Below are 20,055 nucleotides of genomic sequence, written 5' to 3' on the forward strand. Positions count from 1 at the left end.
CCAGAGACGCCCCATCTGCCTTGCAGCCCTCGGACACAAAACTGCCTCATCTTCCCTGTTTCAACACTGTTGATCCTGCACCCAGGGCACACAAGGGAATCAGTGACAGCCTGGGTGATGGCTGGGCTAGGACCAGCAGAGAGGCTGCAGAAGGAGGGTGGGGGGGGCTCTGGCTTTGTTTGGAAGTCGACATCAAGGACCGTGAGGGTGAGAGGGGAAGCTGAAGGAGGCCAAGTCCCAACATGCATTCATGGCCCTTGGGCAGGAGGGAGGCTCCTGACTTAGCCCATGGAGTGTGCTGGTTTCTTCGGGTGTGTTGCAGGAGTGGGGGATGCCCAGGAGCCATAGGCAGAGGGGTCATTCTCAATGTGTCTGGTCCAAGATTAGAAGGTCAGGTGGGCTACGGCTGGTGTCCTCATGGTCCAGGTCAGTGTGTGCACCTCATCCATCCCCACCACCACAGTGGGCTCTGCTGTTCTGCTGTGTGAGCTAAGGGTCAATGTGACTAGGGGAAGTGTGCAATGCCGAGTGTGCGTGCGTGTGTGTGTGTGTGTGTGTGTACGCGCGTGATTGAGTGTGCACGTGGATATCAGAGGACAACTACGTAGAATTGGTTCTCTCGGGTTGTCAGGTTTGCCCAGAAACTGCTGTTCCTTACAGAGCCCTCTCCCGGCCCTTTAAGAGATGTGTATTTTGTGGTGACCATTGGCCTGCCCTATTCCAGGATTAATTCTAGTGACAAAGATGAATCACAATCAACAACAACAAAGTGAGCTCTGCAGTATAATACAGTAGATTGAAAGGCAGAGCTGGACAGAAGGTTGAGTGTTGTGGATGGCCTTGGGGAGGGGGCAAGAGGACAGAGACTTGCAGAAATTAGGCGACAGAGAAGCATGTGAAGGTCTCAAGGCGTGAGCCTGCTTGGTGCCTATGGGGAACAGTGAGAAGGCCTGTGCACCTGCGGGAGTTGGCAAAGAACAGTAGGAGCTGAGCTCTGTGAGGAAACTGAGGCAGGGTATGTTTGGCCCTGTTGGCCATGCTGAGGACTCTGGGATTGTGAGGGGTGAGGTGGGGGAGGGGGAGGCCCCTTGATCTGAGACTTCAATGAAGAACCTCTGATGTGGGGCGCTGGTGCCAGGATTCTCTAAGCTTGAAAGGGTCTGGGACAGAGGGCTGGGGCAAGGGACCTCCTGCAGCTGGGATGAAGGCACCATATCCCTGAGACACAGGCTACCCTCCGTGTCCCAGATGGGCCCAAGGCCAAAGGTGATGTTTGTTGTGCAGACTGCATTGTGACCCACCAGGAGGCAGGAGCCGGCCCTGTGAGGAGGCCCTGGGCTGAGCAGTCAGAAGGAGGCAAGTGAAAGCAGGCTGCCCAAGGGCAGAGGGGACGGAAAGGGAGCTTGGGCCCGCAGGCCTTTGTTCCCACTGGGACCTTGGCCATGAGCAGGACCGCCAGTCACCTGACAGGAGGCACAGGGGCAGCGAGCCATCCTTTCAAGGACAGGATTCTATCGGGAAGGTAGTACAGAAGGCTAGCCCTGAGCCACCTTTTGAGGACACTACGATGAACAGCCAGCTCCGAAGCAACAGAGAAAAGCAAGAAGAACGGGTTCAGCGTACCTGGTGGATGTCTACCTGGATGTCATACACAGAGGAAGCCCCAAGCCGCTGAGGAGCCAGAGGGTGGGGCATTAATGCCCTCATTGCTGGGGAGGCCAGCCAAGATGGGGGCCCTTCTGCCTGAGCTTGTTCTACTGGGGAGGTCTCTAGTCCCTGCTTCTGCTTCTCTGAGACCCTCCACTCCACACTCTACACAGTTATCTGACGCCGGAACTGTACAAAATCTCATTTCTCTGGTTCGGTGGCTCTTGACTGAGGCGCTCATCGAAATCACTTATGGAGCTTGTCAAAGCACAGCGGCAGCTGGGCCCCGGTCCAGACCTGCTGAGCTCAGATTTGTTAGCACGTCCCCTGGAGATCCTGATGCCACCCCTTGTTAAGGAGCCAGCTAAGGCTTTGGACCCCTTCACTGTAAATGCCATGCGAGAGTTCTGTAGACTTCAGGACCTGCACAGGGGACGGCGTGTGGGACGTAGTATGTCCTCGCAGCTCTGGCTTGCCCTGAAGATGTTTGAGGGCCACTGTGATGGAGCAGGGAGGAGCTCAGGGATTTGCAGGAAGAAACACACTCTGTGAAGCCAGAGCTGTCTGTGCTTGGCCTTCACTAGGTGCTTGGCAGAATCTGCATAGTGATATGCACCACGTGACTGTAACTCGACCTCCCAGGTGTCATCTCACGAAATCTTCCCACCTCCGGTTCCACATGGGACTTGATCTTATCAAAGCCAGGGCCTCTTTCTCTGCAAGCGATGCAGCGGTGAAGGGAGACACTGAAGTCCGCATTAACTTACCCTAAGTGGGTCAAGGTGATGCTGTTCCCTTGGGATGACTTTCAGACCTGCAGCAGTGCCCACACAAAGCCTTAGTACCCAGGTGCTGGCTTGTAAGGACTGCCATTTACTAACCAAAATACAACAACCTGTGCCCAGCTCCCACTGGGCATGTGCAACTTTAACTACAGGCTATGAGCAGGAGTCTGCCGAAATCTAGGCCATCCCATGGGACTCCCGGGAGCAATCTGTCCCATCATCTTGCCCACACTAGAGGTACGCAGGCAGGCATCAGTGACAATTCCAACCATGCTGTGAAGCTGAGAGGGGCCCCTTGGGCTTCTACAGGGTGTAGACTGAGGGGCCTAACATAGCTGTCACTTGGCCAGGGCCCAGCATGGGGGGAAAGTGGGCTCAGTTGTTCTCCTGTACCAGACAGGGTATCAGAGTGATTAGGCATTTCCTTAGCTACCCAGTGAATTCTTTCAACACCCACTCTGGGTCTTTGTGGACTAAACTGCCTTGTGGAGACGTAGATCACTCAGCCTTGTCTTGCTTGAGAGTCCAAGCGTCTACACTTATGGAGATTAATGGTGTCAGTGGCTCAATCAGCACAATGGTCAGCAGGCTTCTGGCTTCCCAATGGACCATTTCCTGTGTGATGGCTCACATTTATTGTCAACTGAAGTCATCACACTGACGGGGCCTCGGTACTGTTATCTGTCTTGGTGTTGCTTTGCGAGCACGCAGCAGCACACGGCACGCCTGGACTTCTGCTGTGCTGAGAACGCCTGGGACACATGCCTGGCGTTTCCTGGGATGCACTCATTCCTGACCCACATTCCCTGCACACACTGACTGTCATCCCCTCGGGGAGAGCAGATGATCATTGAAAGGAGAAAGGTAACACTTTAATACAACCACAAATGTCTCACTCATGGAAACTCACAGGCAAGATGGCCCTCCTTCTACCCTGGGCTGCTGCTGCCGTCCCAAATCAATGCCCTGCAGGATACTCTTCCCATGCCTCATCATGTTCCCAGAGGAGGGGCTGGGCCACAGAGAGGGACAGTGTGCACAGCATCATGGCGGAGACCTTGGAATACTCCATACTTGGGAAAGGCATTCCTCATACTTGCCTGAGCTTAGCTCCGTGGTCACCCCTAGTCTCTCTGGAGCTCTCTCTCCCATGCGCATCTGCTCACAGACCTTTCTGTATTCATATCTTTCCATGTTCTCTAATCTACCCATGATCCTCTGTCCATGCTCCTCATCTCCAAACTCCTGCTCTCAAGGCAATGTGTCTCTTGTAATCCTCCCTCCAGGCACAGGAGAGGTGGCTCTGTGGCTTAGAGCACAATGCTCTCCCAGAGGACCCGAGTTCAGTCCTGACCTCAGAAACTCCAGACACCTCCTAGCCTCCTTGGACCTTACACTCATGTACACATAGCCTCACACAGACACACATACATGTATATAATTAAAGACAAAAATAAATCCTAAAATCTTCTCTCCTGCACTCTCAGCTTCGTGGCTCCATGGTGACCACATGGCTGTCATAGTGACTTCTCAGAAGGGAATAAGTATGAACTGGACATCTTGAGACCAGTTACCTCTTTTCTAGCTGGACCCAGCCGTCATGGCTGCTCTGTTGACAGGACATGAAGGTCTTTGGGCAGCGAGGTTTCCCTATGCCTGAGAGTGACTCAGACCTTCTCTCTATGGAGATCTGAACGGCACTGGCAAGCAGCGTTGCCAATCCATTGACTGGTTGAGTCAGGAAGGTTACTTTGGTTTATTTGGTGATCATTTATCACACACAGGCCTCACTAATGGGCTCCAAGGAGGACCACAGTACAGGACTGACACATCATCGAGAGAGCGAGAGCTGGCTGAGCTCTCTTGACTCTCATGTAACCTCAGACAAGGACCAGAGCAAATGCCCTGGGACACACTTTGAAAATTAAACAAAACAAAACAAAACACTATACATTTTCCTCCAGCCCACATCCTTCTCTTAAGTGGGCGTTGGGGGAGGGGATGTGTATATGGAGATGTGTTCCCTTCCATCAGAGCCAGCAAGTGGGGCTTGAAAGAGACCAATAGAAAGCTCGGTGGGTACCCCATGGTCCACGTGTGCCCGAGTGAGGGTGATTTCAAGCCGTCAGTGTGTGGTTTCTGCATCTGGAAGAGATACGCAGAGTGGGCTCTGATGAGCCTGTGTGAGGGGCTTTTAGAACACCCCTAGGTCCTCTAGCACTCCAGGAGACCAAGAACATTTTTAATAAGGCTCCCTGGATGGAACAGGACCCCAGGAAACATGAACCAGGAGTAAGCCACAGCTTTGCCTGGTATCCTGCCTGGGATCAGTCAGTGGAGATCATTAGCAGGCACCTGAGGGGAGGGAGAAGACAGAAGCCAAGACAGCTGAGGAGATGTCTCTGCAGGGACTCAACTTGACTGTCACATTCAAGCTTCAGTCGTGTCAGATGGCCAAGGTGTCGATGCATCCCTCCCTGTCCCCATGTTGCAGTTACAGCTCACCTATGCCTTGTCCTACGGGTGACAATACTTTCTGCTTTGATTGTACCCCTGGGGTGCTAGAGTGGCCCTTTTGGCTTTGCTACACTCATTTACACCTTTATGAATAGGCTTTTATTCAATTTACTTCACAATACCTAATACTATCATATACTTCTTGTCGAGACCCCTGGTCTCATCACGTACATAGCTGTCCAAATAAGGGCATACCCTCACGTCAAGGACTTGAGGTGGACGACTTCCAGAGATCCCAAATGAGGAAGAATCCAGTCACAGACATATCACAACAGTATCAGATAGGGGACATCTATGTCACCTGGCCTCCCTACTGATGATCTCTTCTTGTGGTGATGGAGCCTTAATGGGTGGATCAAGGAAGGGAATTAGAGCGAGAGCTGTTGACCACAGACATGTTGGCCTTAGCTGGGGTTAAGACAGAGATGTCTATCTTTGGAGAACTGCAGTAAAACATACGACTTTTTTTTTTTTTTTTTTTTTAAGATTTCGTTTCTATGTGTAGCCCTGGCTGCCCTGGAACTCACTTTGTAGAGTCTTCAAATGTACAGAGATCTACCTACCTTGGCCTACCATGTGCTGAAATTAAAAGCATACACTACCAACCATTTCATTGGTTGTTTTTGTGATGAACAATGGCCAGTTGAATTGTGTGGTCACTCAGTTTCTGTTTGAGATGGAGAAGCAAAACCTCCTGTAAGCACTTCCAAGAGAGGGAGAGGGAGAGGGGGGGGGGGAGGGGAGGGGAGGGGAGGGGGGGGGGAGGGGGAGGGAGGGGAGAGGGAGAGGGGGGGAGAAGAGGGGGGGAGAGGGGGAGGGAGAGGGAGAGGGAGAGGGAGGGAGGGAGGGAGGGGGAGAGAGAGAGAGAGAGAGAGAGAGAGAGAGAGAGAATAGTGATATTCATGTGCATATCCCCTGTACTGTACAACATGCAGGGCATGCCATGTGCAGCTGTTAACCCACTAGAAATGACCACATGCTTGGAGACAAAAGTCAGAACTGGCACATTTATGCTTTTCCCTTTCAGTAAAGTGGTCCTGGCACACTCACAGTGAGGAGACTTAAGATGAATTTGAATAGGCCTGGGATTCTCCCTTTACTATCAAGGCAGCCATCATGGTGATTCCGAAAAAAAAAAAAAACGGTCATTTTTGTTTGAGTTCTAAACCCTTGGGGTCTAATCTTTCATTGAGCTCTGGGGATTACCAGAAACCATTTCAGCAAGGCTCAAAGTAAGGTATAAATAACCCCCTGCGCCACCTCTTTAATTTGAGAAAAGAGCTCCAAATCATTTAATATAGTTGTTTCCATTCTTATTCCTTAATAACCCATTGCAGAGTTGGTGGGAGGCTCTGTGGCTACCACCATCCGCTCTCCTCCACGTCTCCCTATGATGTCGTAGTTCTAATGCAGGCCATCAGCCTTCTCTCCATGGCCCAGCTTCTCACTGTGTGTGTTTGATGTCCCTTAAGCATCCCAGGCCGCATGTGCATCACTGTGGGCAGCCAGAGTGGGCTGGGTGGGTAGGGAAGCAGGGCCCATCTCGGAGGCCATGAAGAGGAGGTGCTGCAGTGAAAACTTGTGCTAAACTGACAAAGGTCTAGTTAACAACAACAAACAAACAAACACAAACAGAAAGCAGAACAAAAAAGCCAGAGCAGGGCTGAGGAGATTGCTCACGGGGTAAGCATGTGCTACGCAAGTGTGAAGACCTCAGTTCCAGTCTGCAGAAGCACATAAAAGCAGATCCGGGAGCACACACCTTTAAACCCAACCCTCCTGTGGTGACATGGGGAACAGAGACGGGAGAATCCCTGACAGCCTGGGGATGAGTCAGCCCAGTGAGTGCAGCAACAAACAAGAGACCTCCTCTCAAACAAGGTGGAGGGTGAGGACCGCCACTGAGCTTGTGTTCTGTCCTCTACACATGCAGTGTGGTATTTACTGTGGCATACATGTGCCTGTTCACACACTCATCACACACATAAACTCACAGATACGAAGATTTAAAAAACATCACAAAGCAACTTCTTGACTGGGAGGGGGCTGCACAGGTGTCCCCTTCATAAATGTCTGAGGGACCATATATCCTGACACATGTTTCAAGCACGCAATGAGATGTAAACACCCCCTGGGCTTCACTAATAAGTAGTGCTGTGACACTGGCAATTACACAAAGGGACACCATTGCTGGAGCTCAATTTTGCTCCATAGTCTACACACACCAGTGGTTCCCTTTCTCCTAGTCACTACTGTCCGTCTGAGTTCTCCCGTCACTAAGTCGGAGCTAGCGCATGTGTCGTCGATTCTGGTTTTCGCCGGATGAAGGCACCAGTCATAACTCGTCTCTCTGCTGCCTGACTGGGGACCTCTGGCCTTTCCGTTTAGTTGGTTGGCTTGCTTGACTGTCACTGTGAGACCAGTACTGGGTTGAACGTCTCCCCGTACCAGGCTTTTCACAACAGCGTCCTCATGGCTCCCTAAGTAGACAGGCAGGGTCCTGCTATGTAGCCCCGGCTGGCCTGGAACTTGCTCTGTGTTCCATATGAGCACCGAGAACACTATTTTTCTGTCGGCAGGCACCTGAATTATCATCATCATCAGCTCTTTGGGGAGGTTGAGAAAGGCTTTCCCAGCTCCATGATACATGGGCGGGGCTTTCTCAGCCCTGGATCTATCCATCAAAAATGGTGTTGTGTGTGTGTGTGTGTGTGTGTGTGTGTGTGTGTGTGTGTATGTGTGTGTGTGTGTCTGCACACGCATGCTTGCAAGCACAGTAGCAGGAACAGACATACAGAGGTCCAGCTGTAATATGTTCTAGGCTAGAAGATGAAGTAAAGAGGCTTGTGTTTTGTCTTCCAGATGCTTTATCAAATGTCTTATTGATCCAAATGAGCACATACGAGGTCTGGATTAGCAGAAAACATGGCTTTGACAACTAGCAGCTCCAGCCCGAGGCTCTGAAGTGTTTCTGCAAGGACGCACACCCGTCAGTGAGCAGATGAAGGGACTCCAGCAGCCTCGCCAGTGGTGCTGACAGCTCAGAGCTACAGCGGTGAGCAGGCTGTGCCCGCTGCCTGGACATTGGTTCCTTTTGTCCCTGCCACCATTGTCAGAGCTCTTTGTGATCTGCTGAGCACCTGCTGTGTCCACGCCTATCACGGATACACATCGCCTGAATGGAGGCCAGCTCATGGAGTACACACTTTTCTGCCTCCTGGGGACAAGGAAAGGGATGCTCAGGAGGGCTGACAAATCAAGGTCACAGGACTAGTAGATCGCAGAGGTGTCTGTTGTCATGCTTTTTGTCCTTCTGCTCCTGAGGTGAGATGGTCAACTTTATGTGTCAACTTGACTGTGCTAAGGGCTAAAGAATGTCCAGAGAGTTTGTAAAATATCATTTCCTTGTGAGTCTGTGAAGGTGTTCCCAAGTGGACTAGGAAAGGAAGAACCATCGTCATCAATGTGGGCCATCATCATTGAATCCATTGAAGATGTATTGTAGAAACATACAGGTCAGACTAATTTGGACTCTGCTTTGACGGGGGCATCTGCCATCTTCCCATAGTCATGAGACCTTCTGGTTCTCAGGTGTTAAAACTTAGGCCACAACTCACACCACTGATGTCCCTGGTTCTCAGCATTCAGATTTAGACTGGCACCATACCACCCTGCTTTCCTGAGCCTCTTGCTTGCAGAGGGACTGCAGATCACATGACTCTTCTGCCTTTGTAATCGGTCTGTCACAGTTAACCTGTTCTTATGTATCAACCTCGACCCTCTTGCTCTGCCCTCCTGAGAGCCCTGGCCAGGACACAGAGTGAACAAGTACCCTTTCCCTTGAGAGACACTGCACCTCAAGACCGGTGTTGGGCCAGACGGTTTTCACTCTCCACAGTCCTGGGATGAACATCCGGATGAATGCAGGAGACTGAAGCCACAGCCTCTGACAGTGGATAGGAAAGTGAGTTGGGGCCTTCTCGCTCCCAGCCTGTATCTTGAGCCTGGAAATTCAACCGTGGAACCTCTGTCACTCACTATACTTCACCCTACATCCTCACACACGACAGTGGGCTTGGATCCACCCACATGGTGAGACTTTGTAGCTGATCTCAGAGAATTCCATGACTACTTTTGGAACTTAAGATGCCACATCATCTGGTGTCGTATCATTTTCTTTAGATTCTTCGAGATTGCAAGGATTGACATCTCTACTCCTTGTTCCTGGGAGGACAGATTTTTTTTCCTTTTTTTTTTTTCCCGGAGCTGGGGACCAAACCCAGGGCCTTGCTAGGCAAGCGCTCTACCACTGAGCCAAATCCCTAACCCTGAGGACAGATTTTTTTTTTTTGGTTCTTTTTTTCGGAGCTGGGACCGAACCCAGGGCCTTGCGCTTCCTAGGCAAGCGCTCTACCACTGAGCTAAATCCCCAACCCCGAGGACAGATATTTTATAATTGATCCAAGCCCTCACATACTACAGTGGCATGCATCCCAAAGACAACTGCAGTCAGAGAGGTCATGCTCTGTTGCTTGAGGGCTGGAAAGAGCAAGAGATCCATTAGTTCCTACCGTGAGCCATCAGTGAGTGCAGCTAAGTCTCAGGGGCTGTGCCGGGTACTGGGCTATTAATTTGTACAAACATCTCATTTACAGATATTGGAATCCAGGCCCAGAGCCCCTAAGCTGCCTGGCACATTTGTAAGGCAAAACTGTAATGCTGGCGACCTCACTGGTGGATCAACAGATGCCATGGGGACCCAGGGCTGTGTGCCGGTCACTTGCCTCAACATTGAAGAAATATGTTTTTGTCATCTTGACACAAGCTAGAGCCCTCTGAGAAGAAGGGCCTTTTAGATTTTCCTGTGAGCAAATCTGTGGGACATCTTCTTGATTGTTGACTGATGTGGGGACATTCAGCACATGTGGGAGGTGCCACCCTTGGGCAGGTGGTCTTGGGTTGTTTAAGAAGCAGGTTGAACAAGACATGGGGAGCAAGCCAGGAAGCCAAGTTCCTTCACGGTGTCTGCTTCAGTTTCTGCCTCTAGGTGCCTAGCTTGGGCTCCTTTTCTGGATTCCCCTGTGGACTGTCATCTATAAGGTGAGATAAACCCTGCCCTTCCCAAGATGCACTGGATATCACAGCATGAGGAAGACTAGCAGAGATGCTCTGTGTAATGGTGTGGGGGAGGGAATTGTCACTTCGTGCAGGTACCTCCATCACATCAGAGTAGAGACAACTCAGGAAAGGGCAGTGTGAAGTGTCTAACTTGAGAGTTTTCAACAAAGCCACGGGCAGAAGTTGTGTAAAATCTGTGGAACTTTCCATGGGCACAAACTTAACAGCATAGGCCAGTTGTTCTGTCTGAACTGGTCTTGGGGGCCATCATGGGACCCTGCTGCTTGCATGCTGTACCTGCCCACTGTCACGAGTAGTCCTTGGGGTCACTTTCTACCTTGGTCTCTCTGAGTCCACTATGTCCACTGCTGGGAAGTCTCTGTCTCAAGCAGGGTCTTCCCATGTCTGTGAGCTACTGAGCACCAGTGAAACCTGGGGGAGTTTCTGGGCTTGGTTTGTCTCTGAGCTTCTTTTCTGATCTGTGGTACCCTGATGATCTTAATCAAATGGGGCGGGCAAAAACATCTGCTGTCTGAAGAAGAGCAGAAGCCACAAGAGGTCACTGCAGGAGTTTCTTAAGGGAGCAGAGCTCTTGAAGGAATTGTTGAGGGAAGGCAGTAAGGTAGGGCCCAGCCCAAGGAGGCCTTTCAGCTTCTTAAGGCCCTCAGAGTGCTGGGGAGTCACCTTCAAGGGACACCAGGCTGGTGATGATCCAAGGGCTCCTTATGTTAATGAGGCTGGCAAGAGAGGGGTGGGGCAGAGGGAAAGGGACCTGAGGAGTAGTATTTAGGGGATCCCTGATGTCTTTAGAACCTGTCAGTGGTGTCTTTGGGCCTACTCATCTCCATAAATACAGAAGAAATTAAAGAAATTGTAGAGACAGTTGCCTTCACAGGGTTGGGTCAAGGGAACACGCCAGGGCTAGTGTCCCCCTGATTGGCTGCCTCCTTTCCTCCCTGAGAGCCTCCCTCACTGGGCTCTGGCATTTTTAAAGTTCTAATCACAGCTCTTACTACAATTTTGATTGTGACTGGAATGTGACCTAGACCTTGATAGAATACTGCTGGGGAGACACTCACTCCAGAGGAGAGGTGGGGCCTCGGCGGGCACATTCCCCGGGGAAGGCTCTCCCACTTTTATCGGCCCCTCCCGGTGGCTGTCAGAAAGCAGGGTACCTGGATCCTATTATCCTGGCTGCTCTCATAAACACTTTCTGTGAGTTATGCTTTAACGTCAGACCTCTCGCTTTTATGGAGGGTCGATACAAGAATCATCTGGTTGAACAACACGGGGATGTCTTTTGTAAAACTGCAGGTGAAGACATCACTCAGTGTCACTTGGTGTCCTTTACTTGAGGATCCACACGATAAATCCTGCCTTGTGCTTAGTTTCAGGGAAAGATTCTATTTCTGCCAATAAATTAGTTAGCATGCTCCCTGCTGTCAGAAAATGGAAACTCAGGAATTCTGGGTGCTTCTTTCTGCAGCTAGCAAGAGAGAACCAAATTTACTGCCTGTGTGTGTAATTTGCTCAGCTGTGGGGTCCACAAGCACTTACCCCATCCACTTCTTTTAAATGGACTTACTTTATGTTTCAAATGTCTCATTGTACTTCTGCAGGATGTGTGGGTCTGGAAGCCGTGTGGGGAAGCATTTGTTGACCCGGAGATTTGGCCTGCTTTCTGCTTATGTCGGCTGCTGGGGACAGGAAACTGAATTCCGGTGCAGCCAGCTTTCAGGGAGCTCATGCTTTAATGCAGAAAACAGCTTGGGAATTATTAGTCATCAGAAGATGAGGATGGTGAGCTTAGCGACAGGCTGAGGAAACACAAGACCTGGGAGAAGAGGCCTGGGGAATCTTAATGAAGGGGTCACGGCTGAGCTAGCTTTATGTACGGAAGGAAAAAGGACACTGGTTCCGAAAACTCAAAGCTGACCTCTTCTTAGTATTTGTCCCTTTTTTCTTAGGTAGCCTAGAGATGCTTGGAGAGCAGGGCTCAGCTCTGTGGAGGGCAGGACACCAGGATATCTGTGCCCAGGATAGTGCAGTATGGCAGCTGGCCCAGCCTGAGTCAACCAGGGTATGTGGCTTTTGCATCTATAACCACTTTGGGTCTTAGCTGTAATGTGAGGACCAGCAGGGCAGAGCAGCCCTCGTGAGGCTCAGGGCTGGGGAACAGAGAGGACAGAGCAGCCTTGCCTGAACATGGGCACTGTTTTCCAGGCCCGAGGGAAAAGTTGACCCTGGGTTGGCCTGTTTTCCCACCTCATTGCTTCTGATGACCCAGTGAGATGAAGGCTAGAGAAATAGTTACCCCTTGGGAATTTGTGAGCATTAAATACAGAAATACACAGAGACATGCTGTGAAACTCCTCACATTGGATGGTTGTCTCAACTGATCCATCAACCCCTGTATCATTCCAGGTAGCAAGGACAATACAGTTTGACCCACACTCTCAACTCTCTAAGTAATGCCTGTGTAACACCACGATGCTGAGTCCCAAGCCAGTGTGTGGGACCCGGTGCTCCTCTAAGCCCATCTGATGTAGCTGTTCTTTCAAGTGGCCATTGACCTGTCTCTTCAAGGCCACCCTTGGATTTCTAAGGCTGCCACATGGAGGTGGCTCACAGGGCTGGGCGCTGTTTGTGCTCATGCCGAAGTCCTCACGAGTGTCCTTGTCCACTGATTTTCTAAAGGACCAAGGCTGAGAGGAAGTTTGGGTTCCTGGATATACTTTAGGCAGGTGGTAGAAAAAGGGAGCCATGATCTGCATTTGTAGCCAGAAGAGGGAGGAGAAAACTGTGAGCACACATGTGTGAACACACACACATACACACGCAGCCGACCTCATGGGGTGCCTATCTGTGTTGTCTGTATGTCGGCACCCCAAAACCCATGTGTAGATTTGCCTATGCCTTTGATATGATTCTCCCACCATAGCTGACTCTGAGCTGTTGTGCGGTGTCAATAAACTCGGCCTTGTGGAAAGGCAGAGCAATGTGTACTGTGCAGACCCCCGTCCATCCCCACAGAGGCACCATGGCTGCAGATAATTTCAAAAGCACAGCTAAGAATGAACGAAGAGTGGAATTTAAGTCTTTGTTACTTTTGCTTTAAAATATAATGCAATTCTAAATCTACATTAGTTGAGTCTCGACATCAGCTGCGTTGAGTAACAGCACTCTATATTCTTGTCACACCCCCAGTCAGTTCTTGTGACACAGAATGAGAGAGCTCCAGTACACCCCTGGGTATGGCGTTTCTTCATCAAGGCCATGATCTCTTTCAAATGGCATCTCTTATATCACCACTAAATCTATTTTCTTTGGGACCTGGGGTGGTTTTTGTATGAATTTCCTTGGACACTCATCTGCTTTTCCATATAGAGATGTGTTCTTATGTAGGATGTTTGGGCCAACCATTCCTGCTTAGTTCCCATGGTGCTCCCAATCAGACCCAACCATCCTCCATAGAAACCTAGCAACATACAACCTAGCAACCTAGCAACTGATGCCACATGCCTAAAAGTGAAGGGTGAGGCACAGTGACGGTGTGGAGGGAGTGAAAACCAAAGACAGAGAAACAGGCGTCCGCCGTCTGGTCACTGCCTAACTCTTGCACTAGAAACCCAAATAACAGGATGTGACAGCAGATCATGCCAGCACACGAAGAGCACTACTTATCTTCCTGAACCCTCTGTCCTAGCTTTTGACACAGATGCCAGCTGCAGGGTGAGGGTGGAGAAAAAGCCCCGTTCACAGACATGAACCCCTCCTGGACTGGGGTCCCATGGGGCCACAGGTTTAGACAACCTCCTGAAGTCAGGAGTCAGGTCCCTAAAGCTGGAAACTACTAACACCTTGTCTGTAATCGGGATAGTGTGGTTTGAAGTAAACAAGTCTTCCTGACGCTATTAGACGTCCAGCCTGAGTGCCTCCCATTTGAAGTTCGCTGCTGGCTTCAGGCACAGCTGGCTGACCTGACACCTGAGTAGTGTGCCCCAGGGAGGCAGGCAGAGGAATTAAGGCACAGGATTTCTGAGAACACACTGGAAGGCCCAGAGGGTGCTTGTCCTAGTACAGAGGACCAGGCCAGGGAGGTTCCGAGCAGGGGCACACAGAGGACAGAGCAGCCCTTGCCAGTCAGCCCATGACCAGAATGTTTGGTCAAGGTTTTCCAAGTCCAGGGTAAAAGCTACCTCTTGAAAGAGTGGCATTTCTACTTTCGTGCTACCTCTAATGAGTCAATACTAGGAAGGCTACAGAAGACCCCTGCGTGAGGGACAGATGGGATGACTCCAGCCCAGTGACATGCCCAGGGTGAGCACAGGGTACTGACTGGGTTTCTTTAATTGTGAGGCACTACAGGACCCAGGCTATCACAAGGGGGAGCCCCTCATTTGTAATATAAGTGGTTGAGTCCAAGCCAGCTGGAAAGACAAGTGGCTTTTTTTTTTAGAGATTTGTTTCACCAGCCTTCAGGAGAATGTCACTATCCTCCAGGTGATTTCACTGAGTCCCAAATCAAAACGAACAATATCAACCATCCAGAGCTCCCAGGGACTAAACTGCTACCCAAAGAGTACACATGGACAGACCCATGTTTCCAGTTCCCTATGTAGCAGAGGATGGCCTTGTTGGGCACCAATGAGAGGAGAAGCCCTTGGTCCTGTCAAGGCTGGACCCCCCAGTGTAGGGGAATGTCAGGGCGGGAAAAGGGGGCGGCTGGGGAGGGGGAACACCCTCATAGAAGAAGGGGGAGGGTGATGGGATATGGGGCTTATGGATGGGAAACCAGGAAAGGGAATAACATTTGAAATGTACATAAAGAAATTCAAGGAGGGGGTCTTCCAGCATCTGTCTACCACTGAAAGTGCAGGAGGTACCTTGGGATAGGAGCATGTAGGTTTAGTGTTGATGTTATCAATGGCTAAGTGAGTTGATCATTGCACTCACTGTTGTAGGCTGGGAATCAGAGGAATGTTCAGAGAGACCTGGGGTCATCGTCTTGTTCCAGCAAGCACTAGTCACATGACCACAGGCAGGCTACTGAATCTCCCCCATCTGGACGATGATCTGACCTCTTGCAAATGTCATGATGAAGAAAAGACTCATAGACCAGAGACGCTGATGGGCGGGTCCCTGTTCTTACCATGGTCTGTCCTGTACGATAGATGAATCTGCCTCTAGAAGGCTCAGGATACCACTTTTGAGGAGCAGAGTCCAGGTTGCGATGGGACAGGGAAGCTTGGGGGGATGAGGAAGTGGCTGAAAGGTGGACGCCAACGTGTAGGTGCAAGCACACAGGCTGGGACATTGGTTTGCTCAGAGAAGACAAAGAGACCCCAACCCTTGCCCTCCTTCAGCTTTCGGGGTGTTCAAGTCTTGTCATTTAGCTGGATTCGCTTGGGCCACTCCTACCTCATCCCGAGGCTCTGCAGTGCACACACCCTTCATCCCAAGGCTCTGCAGTGCACACACCCTTCATCCCAAGGCTCTGCAGTGCACACACCCTTCATCCCCAGGGCTCTGCAGTGCACACACCCTTCATCCCCAGGGCTCTGCAGTGCACACACCCTTCATCCCCAGGGCTCTGCAGTGCACACACCCTTCATCCCCAGGGCTCTGCAGTGCACACACCCTTCTGCAGTGCACACACCCTTCATGCCAAGGCTCTGCAGTGCACACACCCTTCATCCCAAGGCTCTGCAGTGCACACACCCTTCATCCCCAGGGCTCTGCAGTGCACACACCCTTCATCCCCAGGGCTCTGCAGTGCACACACCCTTCATCCCCTAGGCTCTGCAGTGCACACCCCCCATCATCCCCCCTTCATCCCCAGGGCTCATCCCCAGGCTCTGCAGTGCACACACCCTTCATGCCAGGCTCTGCACACACCCTTCATCCCCAGGGCTCTGCAGTGCACACACCATCCCCAGGCTCTGCAGTGCATCCCCAGGGCTCTGCACACACCCTTCATCCAGGCTGCACACACACCCCTTCATCCCCAGGGCCTTCATCCCCAGGGCTCTGCAGTGCACACATCCTTCATCCCCCAGGGCTCTGCAGTGCACATCCCCAGGGCTCTTCATCCCCCCAGGGCTCTGCAGTGCACACACCCTTCATCCCCAGGGCTCTGCAGTGCACACACCCTTCATCCCCAGGGCTCTGCAGTGCACACATCCTTCATCCCCAGGGCTCTGCAGTGCACACACCCTTCATCCCCAGGGCTTCATGCCACCTTCAGGGCCTGCAGTGCACACCCTTCATCCCCAGGGCTCTGCAGTGCACACACCTTCATCCCCAGGGCTGTACAGGGCTGCACACACCCCTTCATCCCCAGGGCTCTGCAGTGTACACACCAAGAGCTATCCCCAGGGCTGCAGTGCACACACCCTTCATCCCCAGGGCTCTGCAGTGTACTTACCAAGAGCTACTTGCTGTAGGTGCCGCTGGCTGATGGCTTCTTTCAGCTGACCTGTCAGAGACACAGAGGAAAACCACCAGTGAGTTTCCAACAGGCTGAATGAAGACTTCACCTTAGGAGAACCTGGTGAACTGAGATGGAAAAAAAAGTCCAGAGCTGGGGAGACCCTGGCAGGCACAGCTTTGAGTGAAAGCCCTTCTTCGTCCCAGGCTTTATTGGGAAGGAGAATGTGAAGATGGGCGTTGGTGCATCAACATGAATCTCACCTCAGGGGTCAATCATCTTATAGTTTAATCATGTGAGCCTGTCATTCATAATCTTTGCTGGGGCCCTGGTCTCTTAAATAATTCCATTATTAATGAAGGAGGAGGGAGGACATGGTCCTTTAATAACTTATAAGAACCTCTCTTCAACCTAGTTCTTTCTTTAAAAGCTGCATGAAAAGTTGATTGCCGGGTATGAAGCACATATAATTCTGGGTCATGCTAGTGAAGTTGCAGTGTATACAGATCGGGGTCAATGAGAGCATCCCGAATTCTGTGGAACTGGGATCACAGTGTGACATTTATTCTGGGTGCTTCTTTCACAGGAGATGTTTGTAAAGTGGAAAATGTTCAGTAGAGGGGTGAGGAGATGGCTCAGTTGGTAAAGTGCTCACTGAACAAATAGTATACTCAGAGCCCGCATGAGAAGCTGGACATCGTGCCTCGTCCATGTCTATGATAGCAGCACTGGGGAGTCAGAGATAGGAGGCCCCTGGAGCTTTCTCACCAGCCAGCCTGGCTGAATCAGTGAGAGAGCTTGTCTCAAAATATACGGGGAAAAGTGACTGAGAGAGACACCTAACACCAACCTCTGACACACACACACACACACACACACACACACACACACACACACACACGCACACTCACTCACCAAACACACAAAATATCCAGAAGATGTTGACTGGGAGGTGAGGGGACAGAGATCATGCTCTGCAAGGATTTTTTCCTTTTCATCTTTATTAACTTGGATATTTCTTATTTACATTTCGATTGTTATTCCCTTTCCTGGTTTCCAGGCCAACATCCCCCTAACTCCTTCCCCTTCCCTTCTCTATGGGTGTTCCCCTCCTCATCCTCCCCTCATTACCACCCACCCCCAACAATCACATTCACTGGGGGTTCAGTCTTGGCAGGACCAAGGGCTTCCCCTTCCACTGGTGCTCTTACTAGGCTATCCATTGCTACCTATGTAGTTGGAGCCCAGGGTCAGTCCGTGTACAGTCTTTGGGTAGTGGCTTAGTCCCTGGAAGCTCTGGTTGGTTGACATTGTTGTTCATATGGGGTCTCAAGCCCCTTTAAGCTCTTTCAGTCCTTTCTAAGAGTCCTTCAACGCGGGGGTCCTGTTCTCAGTTCAGTGGTTTAATGATGGCATTCGCCTATGTATTTGCTGTATTCTGGGTGTGTCTCTCAGGAGAGTTCTGCATCTGCAAGGATTTTTTGAGGTTACCTTTTCTTCATGGGAGAAGAAAAGACAGGGAGGAGCTGGGATGATAACTTTCTAGATAAAGCAGTGGTATGTGGTTGCGTTAGCTCGGTAGTGGGTGCATATGGAAGTCAAGCCATAGGAAGGCCAAGCTGGGGGCTCGGAAGGAGGGGGAAGCAGTTCACAAGGTGCACTGCCCACAATGGACTGAGTGTTCACAGGCTGCGCTATTCTTCTGGGGCAGCAACAGAACCTTTCAAAAGCACCAGGCAAGAGCATTTTGTGGGATGAAAATTCCCATCCTTAGAGATTTTGGGACTCAGTGACTCTGGGCTTCCTTTATCTTGAAAATCCAAAGCTTTGGGGCTTGGACCTGGGCAGTTCTGAGGTTAGTGTGACACTCCTTATAAATCTCTGCATGGTCTAGAACCTGTCCCAGGTGGGAACTGTGATCTGGACACTTGGGGGAGCCAGTGAGCCTCACTGGCCCTCTGTCTCATGCATTTCGGTTTGCACAGAAAGAACATTCTAGAACTCTGCAGTGGTGACGTGCAGACAGTGTGTTCATGGGAGACCTGCTGGCCAGGAGAGATCTGGGTGAGGCTAAGCCTGACACGAATGGCCAAGGTCATTCACCTTGATTCCAACCTAGGAACCCACTCTAAAGAGTGAGCTACCCTTCCCCCAACCAGTTTCACAGAGAGCCTTAGAGAATAAAACATTCATTCATGTGTAGTCCACCCCTGCTTCACTTCCCCTTTCGGCACTGGGGTCAGCCTCAGAGAGGATTATTTCCTGTCAGCAGGGAGAAACTTTTACCCCAGAGGGTGCCCCCTCTCCCCGGTTTGACTGTCCCTCCAGGTTAAGCATCAACGTCTTCCGTGATCCCTGAGGTGGGGTGAAGCACTGCTCCCAGGTGCTCACCTAAGGCAGTGGTCCTCAACCCTCCCAATGTCCAACTGTAAAATTACTTTTCTTGTTACCGCATAACTGTAATTTTGCTACTGTAACGTAAATTGTATCCCCAAATCATAATTGTAAAATGAAACCTGGTATGAAGGATATCTGATATGTGACCCCTTTGAAGGGTTGTTTAACCCCCAAAGGGGTGGAGACCCACAGGTTGAGAACCGCTGATCTAGGTGAAGGCCTCAGGTACCTGTGTGGCTGTGTATTGCCTTCTCCACTGGGGAAGCTTACACTGAGAGGGGGCTGAGGGCAGGTCCAAGCAATAATTGCTCCCCAGTTCTAAGTTCCCTAAGGGTGTTGGGAGAGGGAGCTGGGAGGAAATATGACTTTGAATTATTGCGTTTTTCATGTGCATACAATGTTTTCTTCTCTTAAAGAAACACAATAGTTTAATTACAGAAAATGAAGATTTTAAAAAATGGTTTCTCACGCTATTCCTAAGATGTAACTATCAAAGTAGCATTTCTTCGAATTGTACTGTATTAGGTCGTTAAGTTTTAAAAGTAGACGATGGGGCTGCTGACTTCAGTTTCATTAAAAATCCATTAAATAAAATTTAGCTTGGTATTAGGACAGACCTTCCAGCAGTTTCTGGAATGGCCCTAAACATATTTCTGCTGTTTTGTCTTATGTACTTATGGGAGGCCACATTCTCAACATGGATAGTTATAAAACAAAATGGTGATCACTATGGAAAATGTTGAAGAGGTTCTCTTTTCCTGCAGTGCAAAACACTCAGGTGAAACTAACTTCCCTTGTAAACAACAACCAAATCTGTCTCATTAGCAGGCAAATTTGCTTTAGTCTTTAATAGATGGTAAAATTACATGTATATCACCATTGATCTAAAATATATTTGTGTGTTTGTGTGTGTGTGTTTGAGGTGGGAGGCATGTGGAAGCCAAGGGTAAACTTTGAACGTCTTGTTCAACCTCTCCCCGACATCATTAGAGACAGGGTCTCTCACTGAACCTGAAGCTCACTCGCTGCTCTGGCTGGATGGCCAGTGAGTCCCAGGGGTCTCTACCTTGGAGTGCTAGGACTTCAGGTCCGCTCATTGGTTATCCATACTAAATAGCCAGCCTGAAAACAGACATACAGATAACATTATATGGACTGAGT

General features: G+C 50.4%; 1 protein-coding gene across 1 annotated transcript in view; it reads right to left on the minus strand.

Moving 5' to 3' along the window:
- The window catches only part of Kif6 (kinesin family member 6), a 290,218-nt gene that overhangs the window by 22,072 nt on the left and 248,091 nt on the right, over nt 1–20,055 (minus strand). The window contains exon 16 of the mRNA XM_032900532.1: nt 16,495–16,545. Coding sequence (XP_032756423.1) covers nt 16,495–16,545 — 51 coding nt within the window. The remainder of the gene's footprint in view (nt 1–16,494; nt 16,546–20,055) is intronic.

Source organism: Rattus rattus, chromosome 4 (assembly GCF_011064425.1).
Source record: "Rattus rattus isolate New Zealand chromosome 4, Rrattus_CSIRO_v1, whole genome shotgun sequence".
NCBI classification, from domain to species: domain Eukaryota; kingdom Metazoa; phylum Chordata; class Mammalia; order Rodentia; family Muridae; genus Rattus; species Rattus rattus.